Raw genomic sequence first — 11,548 nt, 5'->3', positions numbered from 1 at the left:
AATTATGAGAAACAAGCCGGTGAGAATAATGGGTAAAATAAAAGCATGTTATTCAATCGATGAAGGAAAACATCATTCGCTGAGGGCTCTTGCCCCTCAGAGCCCATAATCACAGGCCTCAGGGCTGTCCTGTAGGTAGAGACTTAAGTAATCACGGTAGGTCTTGGCATCAATGAAGTGGGATGATACCACGGGGTCTTCCTGCATGGCTGTCATCCAGAGCTTGAGTTTTGGGGTGTGGTCTATACACCTGTGGGAAGACAACGTGAGAGCTGTGAACCAGAGGAACTAGACCGGCATCCCAGGGTCTCACCACCGCAGTTTATTCCCCCCCCCAGACTTTAAAATTTTGCCTTTTAACATGTAAGCCACAGACTAAAAGGTTTTAGATTTGAGTGGAACTGAGGTGTTTGTTTCTCAGAAGAGAAAGCCGAGTTGAGAGTGGCGTGGTGGTCAGTTAGAACTTCGAACTTGGAGACTGACAGACAACAGCCTTAAATGGCAGTTTTCTATAGAAAATGTGAACGGGGGGGGGGGGTTAGCCCCAGACTGCTGTGATTTCTAGGACGTAGAAGTAAGCCAGTGTAGCTGACTGCAGACTCAAAGCATGAGTTTAAAAAGCAGCGTGGAGCTCGTACAAGTAGGTGGGAAGTAAGAGGGTACGTGTGACTCAAACAAACTACATCCGTGTGGACTTTTAGCCAGCAGAGGGTAAATTTTAAGACACGGATGCCACAGACAGATGTCTCCTCCTCCCCTGGGCTGAGCATAGGCATGTAGGGGTGACCTGACAGGTCCTGCACACCCAGGACTTTCCCCTCTCGCTGGCCCACATTCACGGCAGCGACATTCACTATTTATCTTGGTTCAGAAAGAGCTCCATAAATAACATTACAACCCTCATCTTGACCTGTGCACAAAACCTCCAAATGCCTTACTCATTGAGCTCCAGTGCTTCCAGTCGCTGAAACCAAGGCCAAATAAGATAATCGATCATTGAGAGCGAATTCCCACCGAAGAAGGCCGTCCTCTTATTAGCCATAGCCTGAGTGTCAAAGCGAAAATAAATTTATTTGTGCAAACAGAGCAACATCATTGAAAGCAGCAGAGGCAAGTTAGGCAGAGAATGTCTTAAGTCCCCTTTTATCCTGACACAGTCAAGGAGGGTTTTAATGTGATTTAAAGCCCCCTATAGCCCAGCAATTCTAACAGCAAGTCTGACAGTAAGCCGATGGCTCTCAGCCTTCCCAGTGCTGTGACTTCTTACTACGGTTCCTGATGTTGTTGGACTCCTCCCAACCATACAGTTATTTTCATTTTTACTTCATAGCTAACTTTGTTACTATTATGAATCATAATGTAAATATCTGTGTTTTCCAATGGTCTTAGGTGACCCCTGTGAAAGGGTCATTTGAGCCCGGAAGGGGTCGCAACCCACAGGTTTAAAATTGCCATAATATAACGATATGCTGGTAGTACAAAGGTCCTGTGTTCACAGACAGCACTAGGGAAACCAGGAATGTTAAACACGCAGGGTTGTCTTTTCAAAGGAAAAGATGTATAACCTGTTCTTCCCAGAAGGCTGGGAGTGGAGGTGGCCAGTAGCCTAGGTAACTCCTGTGCTACCTGTAGGGTCAGGCTATGCCTGGCTCCCCAAAAGCTCCCACAACCAGGCCTGGGGGGTGGCTAATAGTCTAGATGACCTTTTTGTCATCTGCATGGCCAAGGGCTCTCCCACACTCCTACAACTGGGGCAGGAGGTGGCTGATAACCCAGATGACCTCACTATCTGTATGACCGAGGCCACACCAGATCCTCCCCAAGGCCCTTAAGATAATACATGTAGCCTGTCTCCAGAGCCCTTCTTCACGGACATGTACTCTGAGAAGAGTTTCACTGTAATTACGCCTTTGCACACAGAAGATTGCAGCGTGCTTTAAAATGCCTACAAAAGAAACTGGTGTCTGACTCTAGATGTTCCAACCCACCAATCCCCAGTCATGTGGAACCACATTTCCTTCTTGCTTCATGCAAATTGTTACTCTGCTGAAAGCCTGGTGGTCAGAGATTCCCCAAGCTGATGGAATAGCTCAACTGTGAACACCTCACTTGTCCAGAATAAAGACGTTTTGATACAATCAAACCTTAAAACACTGGGCTGCAAGCAGGAAGGAACGATACATAGTGTAAATGAATCTGATAACCCTAAGACAGAGTGCAAGAAGCCATTAAAACCTGCACAGGATTGGGCTACATTTTATAAAGTACGGCCCAAACTTAGCACTTGGCTCTTAACACAGACGCTCTGTACTAGAATAAGTTCTTTCTTTTTAAAAGTTGTCAAGTTGTACTTTCATGCATGGGGTGCTTCTCTGCACGTAGTTTTTAGTTGAAGACATAGTTAAAACATCCTAGGAGTAGAAGAAATTGATGATTAAACAGGTAACGATCATTTGAATAACAGTAAAGCTCAAAGGGGACATTTCTGGAATGTAAGGTGAATCAACACGAAGGTTTCACCAAAGAGGGAAACTGAGTATTATTCGGTCAATTAAACCTGCAGGTTAATCAAACCTGAAGGAGGTGGGGCGCATATGACTAAAATTCATTATCTACTTGTAACACAAGGAATTCTAAAAGACCAGAACCAAACCAGCTTTCCCATTATAAACAGCTTCCATGGGTCTCCTCAGAGATCCTTGCAGTCTTACGCAGTGTGGAAAGATGGTTTGTGTCTTTCTGATTTTTTGCCTCCTCTCACTAAAATAAGAACCTGATCCCAGCTTCTGTGCTGTCCCACAGAAAAGCAGGAATTAGCAAATTTGATTTAAGAACAAATATTTATATCTATATATCTATATCCACAAAGAATTACCAGTAAAGGAGCTGAGCTACACACTGCTGTAGGCACAAATTAAAATGCCCCATTAAAGGAAAGTTATTTCAGGAGACTAGGAAGTTCATGATACCAGACCCAAATAAAGATATCAGAATGCTAAATTATGGCTCAAACCCATGAGCCCACAGAGAGAGATCCTTTATTAATTAAGTCTATAATACACATGAGAGTCCACTGAGACCAAACGGCTGCCCCAGCAACACTTAAGACAGCTCAGAACCAGAAAGATCTCTCTGTAAGACCCCTGCGGCGAATCATAATGATGGCCCGCACGAGTCACAGGGTTTTCAGGTTAGAGCCTGTGGCTTCGCAGCCACCGTGTGCCTTTCAGTTCCTGAGAAGCCGAGGCGTTCCCTCAGTCAGTGAAGCATCCAGGCCTCTCTGTGGATCTCCGAATGTTCCCTTAGTAGTCAAGGGAGCGTGGAAGCATGACAGGACAATTGCTCTTAGATATTGATCTCGTGTACCCTGTATGGCTTGCAAATGTCATTGTATCCTGGCACCTACAACTGTATTGACCCTGACAATGCTATTATAACTCTGTTTCTGATAAAGGTATAAAAAGTCTGCTCCCAATAAAAACTGCCACAGCGTAAGTTTTGCTGTGGACCCTTCAACTGGCTTGGTTTAATTCACGTCACCATATCAGGCGACCTTGACCTGGTAAGTAAGCAGGGACACCCAAGAGACCACAAGCATCAGGCTAAAGGGAACTGGTTCTGTGACCTTTCCATCAATGTAACAGATGCCAGGAACATTGAGCATTCACAGTGCAAGAATTAGCAGATTAAGACTAGAGACATGGGTGGCTCAGAGCTTACAGGCATAAACTGCTTCTCTAAGGGATTGGAGCTTGGTTCCCAGCAACCATATCAGGCGGCTCAGAAATGCCTGTAATTCCCGATCCAGGAGATCCAACACCTATGGCCACACATGCACCATCCCCTCACATACACATAATCAAAAGTAATCAAAGTAAAATCTTAAAAATAGCAAATTAGTAACAAGAACAGAGTGAAAAAAAATACTGGAACAAACTGCTTAGGATGGAAGGCTAGGACACATCCCCATTGAAGGAGCACCTCTGCTTCTCCGTGGCAACCTGGGAACAGAGTATCTCAAGACCACGGAGAATGAAAGGCACACGGGCCTGCATTCCTGGCAGACTTCATAGTGTCATAGTGGGAAGTCTTTATTACATCAGCAGCAGGGAGAAGCAATATGGTGGCATCTACTGTCTGATTGCAACTAGGTTAAATTATTACTTTAAATATAGGAACAGGGAATGAAAACAGGGCAGAAAATGGGAACAAGTGATGTGGAAACCTAGGTGCGATTTCTCATCATTTTAATGCTGATGTGCTGCTAAGTACTTCAAGCCCATAAGCCAGGTGTGGTCAGGCGAGCCTGCAACACCAGCGTTCACGTGGCTGAGGCAGGAGGATGAGGAGTTCAAGGCCAGCATGGGCTGCACACTCCACACCCGTCTCAAAAGACTCCATGAGAATATAGTCAACGATGGTACTTTTAGGCGTCTTACCTTATATCACAGCTACAGAAATCTGTTGTGACCTACTTAGACTGGATACTATTTCTAATTGTCAGTGATTGGGAGAGTGAGCTTGTGAAGGCACAAGGCAAAGAAATGCAGACATAAATTGACATTTCTTATGGTGAAAGCTAAGAGAAGTGAGTACCTCCTCTAGCTTGCTGAACTCTTTCTTCAGTTCTTCCTTTATGCCCGGATGCTCTTCCTTTCCCTTCGCCCTAATAAAACTCGTAATCAGAGACGGCACCTGAAGGGAGAGTGAGTGCTTAGTTTATCAAGGTGAGGTAATGCCCTGCCAACACATAACAACACATAACAACACACAACAACACACATAACAAACATACTAGAATCCCTCCAGAGTGCTGCAGAGACAAGCTGCAGTGTTTGCAGAAACCACGGCCTGATATTCTGAACCTTTTTGGTAGACTAGGATGTGGGGTTGCTCCAGATTTTGTAATTTGCAGGTAATGGAACCCGCTCTAGCAAGTTTGAGCCAGAAACCTCATAAATGGACCCTGGAGTGGCCTAGATTGGGACAAATAGGCCTGGAACCATGGGAATTTTCTAAAGTCATACTGAGAAATAGACCGACGAAGAGGCACCATCTCATATGAGACGACCAGACATATTTGCCCTTCTACTGCTCCCCTAGAATTTAACCTTGCAGCCACTGCCACTACCTCTGTAACAGGCAAGAGACGCCACCACCATCCTGTCTCAGCCACCTGAGTACTGTGTAACCGGCATGTCCTAACCACACTCGCACATGTGTGTGTGTGTGTGTGTGTGTGTGTGTATGTGTGTGTATGTATGTGTGTGTATGTGTGTGTGTGTGTGTGTGTGTGCACTGAAGTGTGCAGTGCAACAGACCCATGTGTGCGCACGGGGTCAGCAGAACATCAGTGACTTCCTCTGTCACTTGTCATTTTACGGCTACAACAGGGTCTTTCACTGAGCCAACAAACAGAAGTTTGCTGTTTAGGCTGGGCTGACAGGGGTTTGAGCTCGCTGGATCTGGGTGTTGCTCATTTCCAGCCCCAGCCACCACCACCACCACACACACACACACACACACACATACACACACACACAGATGATAGGGTTACAGGCACACATTGCCATCCCGGCTTTTCATGTGGTTGCTGAGGATTTGAGTCCTCCTGCTTGCAGAGAAGCATTCTCGCCTGCAGAGCATTCCCTCAGTCATCTTTAAACTCCCCAGCGTTACGCATGAGTGTTCTAACCACTTCCACTCTTCTTTTGCCTTTATCCAACTAAGCCAGGTGACTCCCTTGCCATTTTTCAATGTCTCCAAAACACAACGTTCTCTCTGTCCCTCTCCCATCTTCTAAATATTTTTTTTAAAAACTCTCTCTTTCCTCGTAGACAAAATGTTCCTTTATATATTTACCATTATATTTACCATGCTACCAAAGTAATTCATCTGAATGCATGTAGCAGAGCCTTGCTATTCTTGGTGTCTAAATACATACCCGTTGGTCATCTCTTTGCTAATACCGATTCGAATGAATCCACTCTGAGCACAGTTAAGATGTAGGCACACTCCCCAGGAAGGCAGTGCACTGTCCCTGCTAAAGACTGGCAGTGTCAATTAATGGCTGACGCTGGTAGGAACCATGTGTCAGAGTCTGCTCTAGGCAATTCGTGTTAGATCTGCCTACAGGTGAACTAACAATAGAAGTAAAACAAGGAGGCTGTCCCAGAGCACACGGAATGGCGTTCCCCAAGCTGATCGAACAACCGGGCAGTTGAAGCGATTGAAGGGGAAGCTCAGTCCTCATGTTCTCAAGGTAACAAGGCCAAGAAGGGAGCTCTGAGGGCAGAGGGCCAACAGCCTTGTTGAGGAGACGCTCAGCGGGAAACAGAGCTGGGGTCCTGAGCTGCCTGGCCATATTTCAGGAAGGCAGCAGGTCCAAGCATAAATATCAAAAATGTCTAACATTGGTAAGAAAGAGAGAAGACAGACAGCGAGGACCGGGAGAGAAGGGAGGATGTGCGGCAGACTTTAAAAAAAAAATCGCCAGGGGCGGGTCAGGAGAAAGAGCCAATAGGGGTGACTGAAAGATTCCAAATAAGAGCTGGAATTTCCTACACCCACCTTTGAGAATAATTCAAAGGTCATCTTCTGGCAAGCTTTCTCATACGGGTCATCTGGGAATAACTTCTTCTCCGGGTATGCTTCATCCAGGTACTCGCAAGTGATCACAGATTCGGTGACCAAGTGACCCTGAGTGTTCTCCAGAACCGGCACCAGCCCAAAGGGATTCTTCTCAAAGAACCACTCGGGCTTATTCTTCAGGTTGATGTTGACGATTTCGTGCCTGAAAGACACAAGGCTGCTGAAGAGAACACGGCCGTTCCCGTCCCCCTGCATCAGTGTGGATCGATTCTACCATCTATTTAGTCGATGAGCCCCGGGTGGAGAAGAAGAGTTCTGCCTCGGTCCTCGAACCACGCTGCACTTGCGGTTCAAGAACCTGGTTCGTATGCCCTCCTGCAGGCAAGCAGCCAATGCTCGCTTTTCTGTTAATCCGACTTGTTTCACTTAGTGTCCCCACCCGTTATCCACCTCTGTCACACACTGTAGACTTTCCTCCTCTTCAACAATGGAACACCACATGTAGAGCATTTTCTTTACCCACTTGTCCGTCAGTGGCCATCACAGCACATTGTGGACAACGCTGTACTGAACACAGGAAGGCTGGTGTCTTCAGCATCCTGACAGGAGGCAACCAACTGGATCATGCACAAGCCGGCTCAGTATATTAGAATCAGCCTGACAGAACCTCGTTTCATTTTGATTCGGTTCAAAATGAACCGACTCGACTGAATTCATTTTGCTAATATGAACTCTGAAATCCTCGTTTGCAAGGGTAATTTTTTTTTAATCCTAAAAATCTCAGAAAACAAACCACATTAAATCCACACGTTTTGATATGTTTTCTTTAAAAAGGTTTCTAAATGGGGTTGGGGATTTAGCTCAGTGGTAGAGCGCTTGCCTAGGAAGCGCAAGGCCATGGGTTTGGTCCCCAGCTCCGAAAAAAAGAACCAAAAAAAAAAAAAAGTTTCCTAAATCTTAAAAGTCTGAGACGAGACAGACGGCCCAGTTGTTAAGGGTACTTGCTGCCCTTGCAGAGGATTTGCGTTCCGTTCCCAAGACCCACGTTGGGGTTCACAACTATAACTCCAGTTCCTGGGTATCCAATGTCCTCTTTTGCCCTGTGGGATCCTGCAAGCACATAAATTCATGCACGTGTGCACACACACATGCACATGAAAATAATATTTTTAAAGTGTACAAAATAAATTAAAAGGAGAAAGAATCTATTGGAGCCAGGCTAAATCCAGATTGTAATTGTGTATGCCTTGTATCCCGCAGAGACTGTAAGAGGAAGGAAAGTGTTCTAATCCTTACAGCGATGTCTGTATAACTCAAATCAGGCTCGATGTCCATTAGGAGAGACCACTCAAAAGTAAGCTATCCCGTCATGTCTGATTTCCTGTGTCCTTACCCACAACAGATTGGATTAAGTTTATGGATTTCAGTGCATAATCGTTCACAAGAACAAATAGTCAGTGTGAACACTGATGATCATGCACACACATGCATGCTAAAAGGTTTACAGAATAACGAACACATAGGCCACCCACCACGGGAAAGACAAAACCCTCTGTCATACACTAACGTCCATCTCTGAGAATTACATTTTGAAAATGGAAGGCAAGTCCTGGGCCCTGGTGATCAAGAACACAGGTGAAGGCTGGAAGCTTGGCGGTTTGAGCCAACACTCAGCACAGCTGAGCCCACAGGCTGGAGGATGCTTCTTTCAGGGAGTATGCAACACACAGGACCTGTTTAAGACGTCTCTGCCCAGAAAAAGTTTTCTGAGGTGCAAAATCGGTCTGTGAACATGGAAGTGCAGTTATACACACTGTCTGAAGGTCGCCTTCTTCCAGTAAGAACCCCCACCCCGCTGTTAAGGTAGTCATTTCAGTTTTGCTTTAGAAAAGTGCTGGTGCGAAATATAATTCTTTTCAACGCAGAGTTTCAGTGGAAAACACAAAACACAAATCACTGGGCTCCCTGAACCCAGCAGTGCCCTGTTTTTGGACTCTCTCATTTTATGTATGAGGACAATAAATATCTTTTATTTTTCAATTCAGTTTGCGTTTTTGTTATAGTAAAAGTTATGACTAATACAGAGAAATTGCTTTAGGTTTAAAAAAAAGACAAAAACACAAAATATTTTCTTATGTTCAAAACCACGATCTCCCATCCAAATGAAATTAAAAATCATTACAAAGTGATAATTAATTTTCAAATACTTCTTTAGGTTACATCTTAACACTTAGAGAAAACACTTAGAGAACTGCCTGTCTAGCCATTTCGCCCCATGAACTAAAAGTCGTTTATGAATTTTTAACTTTAAACATGAAATTTTTCTTAAGGGTGTGCTTCCAAACAGCAGGTGTTTAATAATTGTTCAAAAGATTCCCCAAGACACTGGAAGGAAAATGATCCAGTGGACACGGTAACATAAAAGCTAAGAGACTTGCCAAGTGTAGATAAAGGGTAGGTCAACGACCTACTGGTGAGGCTTTGCAAAGACACTTGACTTAGACACTTCCCTGTGTTTACAACCCACATAGCTGTGCACAGGACTTAGAACTCTGCTAGGCGGTTGACCTTTGTGCAAGGCGAAGCAAGCCTCAAGTTCACCAAGAATCCCGAGCTGAGACAGCCGCCTCAGTGTTCCGCAATCTTGTGACCATGTAACCTCAAGGAGAAAACAGCTTTTTTGAACTACAGAATGCTTAAACAGGCTTTAGAGCCCTTGAGTCCGTGACAACTCCCCGCCTTGAAAAGCGGGTGTGCAACTGAAGTCTCTTACAAAAGGCAGAGACTATCTCCCCCTGAACACAAAGCCGACGCCCCGAGGGTTTGAAGCGGAGCCGCCAGCCCCACCACTAACCCGGCGCGGCTCGCCCTCGTCCTCACCGGATTCCCTTGGCCTTCAGGACCATCAGCGTCCTCTGAGCGAAGGGACAGAACCTCATGCTGTAGACTCGGATCTGGCCCTCCGGGACCGGGCCGGGGGGCGCGCTTCCTGCAGGAGAGAGGAGGCGGTCACGTCCCGGATAGCACGGGGATCCTAGGCATCCCCGATACCCGGAGCCTTCCCGCCACCGGCAGCCTCACCCTTCCCCAGGCTCCTGGCCGATGCCCCGGACATCGCTGCGCCGTGCAGACGGAGAGCCAAGAGGGTCCTGCTCTCGTTTGCGGGTGACTCAGGAAGCACGTGGCCACGTCTCGCCCGGTGGCCTAGAACTCAGCCCCGCCCAGACCGCGCCTCCTGTCCCGGAGCTGCCCCCACCCCTCCCTTAAAGGAAAAGCATCCGCCTCTGGATCCTGCTGCTGCTTGACCATAACGGATGGGCTCCCACGTTCGCTGAGGCGGTAGCGCAAGGAGGGACAATAGCACAGAGACACACACCCTGCCTCCACACAAGGGGACTTGTGGTTTCTTGTGTCATGTGATGACCACCTGGAGATGGCCAAAACAGAGATGCTCAGAGCCACTCCATCCCTCCAGGCAGAAGGTCTTCTTGTCTGCCTTCACACAGGACTCCAGCCCCGACCTCCATACCTCCCACACCCACTCCACTGACATGCCTTGGTAGTGCAAATTGTACCGACATCCGGCTTCTGACCCTTGATGCTAGCTAGGAACCCCTGAGTCCTACTCTCAGCCCCATCTCTGCCCCCAAGATTTCCAACATTCCAGAGGGGTCTAGCTGTAGCCTATGACTCTCTGGAAATGGCCTAGCCACCTGGAGGGTCTTTTCCTTTTTCTGTCAGTACTAACTTACTATAAGCCACCAACCCTACTGTCACCCACAGAGGCGCATTTCGGTATATACAAAAGAGCACACATCTGGATGTCTGGGTGTTATTAGCCTCAGAATGTGATTGTGCTTTCAAAATTCCATCCACAAAACATTTGTTTGGAAACCTAGAAAGAGCACAAGCTGATTTAAGCACACTGGGCTGAGGGAATTTAGCCTTTTGAGTCTATAGAAGAAAAAAAAAAAGATCTGGCCAGAGAGAGTGCATAAACTGCTGTGTTCTTTCTTAGGCGTGAGGAGAGTCTGGCTGCCAGGATCCACATAGCGAGTGGTTAAAAGCTAGTAACTCTGGTGCTATTTCCGAAAGAATATGCCTGGGGTTTGTTTCCAGCTCTACTATTGGAAGAGCAGAGAATGCCCCTGGAGCCAGCTCCAGTGTTGATCCTGGCTTCACCAGAACTATGGAACAAAGTGTCAAAGTAACTTAAGTGGCTGATGCATCTAACAATTGCAGCCCAGAAATGGCAGCAGGTGGAACTTTCCATCTGGATGGACTAGCAAACATGAGCTCTTCAAATAAAGAAAGAAAAATATACAGTTACAGAAGACATTATTGGTCATCCTAGAGATCATGCCCAGGTCCTAGCAGCTGAGAACATAGCACTCAAATATCTGGGCAGATATCTCTATTGGCCACAGTTAAAATGCCACAGAACGATACATTTCGTAGCTGCAATCTTCAATAATTAGCCCGAAGAGATTAATCTGAACCGACTACATTGCAAGAAGATGAAAAATTAAAAACCCTGGTGACAAGAAATAGTTTCCAACCTTCCATGCAATGCCCACCTTCACTGCCCAGATCTGTCTGTCTGATACAGCAATCTTCTGCCCCTTTTCAGGAGAGCAATGGGTAATTTCATACTGTTCAATTTATACTCTGTATTGACAGGATCAAGTTCAGGTTGTTGAAGGTCTTATTAACTGCCTCACAAATGATGTTCTAATAAAAACTTTTATTTTTATATGTTATGAATAACTGAATTATCTGACTATTAGCTTTTACAACACCCCATTCCAGATATCAGGGAATGCTCAAGATGAGCTCCAGCCATTTCTATAAACCTGAAGACACCTTGCATGCCGGGAGTAAAAGAACTTGGAAGGTAGATCATCTCATAAGATCATCCAAACAGGAGCCATCATCTTGTGGGAACTGAATTGTCCAC

The 11,548-nt window shown here is 46.0% G+C and overlaps 1 protein-coding gene across 1 annotated transcript; it reads right to left on the bottom strand.

Annotated features, from left to right (window-relative positions):
* Positions 1–26: 26 nt before the first annotated feature.
* Gsto1 (glutathione S-transferase omega 1) lies at positions 27–9,942 on the bottom strand. The gene is made up of 6 exons (XM_032892174.1): positions 9,673–9,942; positions 9,472–9,580; positions 6,571–6,793; positions 4,597–4,695; positions 939–1,045; positions 27–250 (listed from the first exon to the last, which is right to left on the bottom strand). Exons 1-6 carry the CDS (start codon positions 9,704–9,706, stop codon positions 97–99), a joined length of 726 nt encoding a protein of 241 aa, XP_032748065.1. The 5' UTR covers positions 9,707–9,942; the 3' UTR covers positions 27–96.
* Positions 9,943–11,548: the final 1,606 nt, after the last annotated feature.

This window comes from Rattus rattus, chromosome 2 (genome assembly GCF_011064425.1).
Source record: "Rattus rattus isolate New Zealand chromosome 2, Rrattus_CSIRO_v1, whole genome shotgun sequence".
NCBI lineage: Eukaryota > Metazoa > Chordata > Mammalia > Rodentia > Muridae > Rattus > Rattus rattus.
This window is presented reverse-complemented; position numbering and strand designations above follow the sequence as displayed.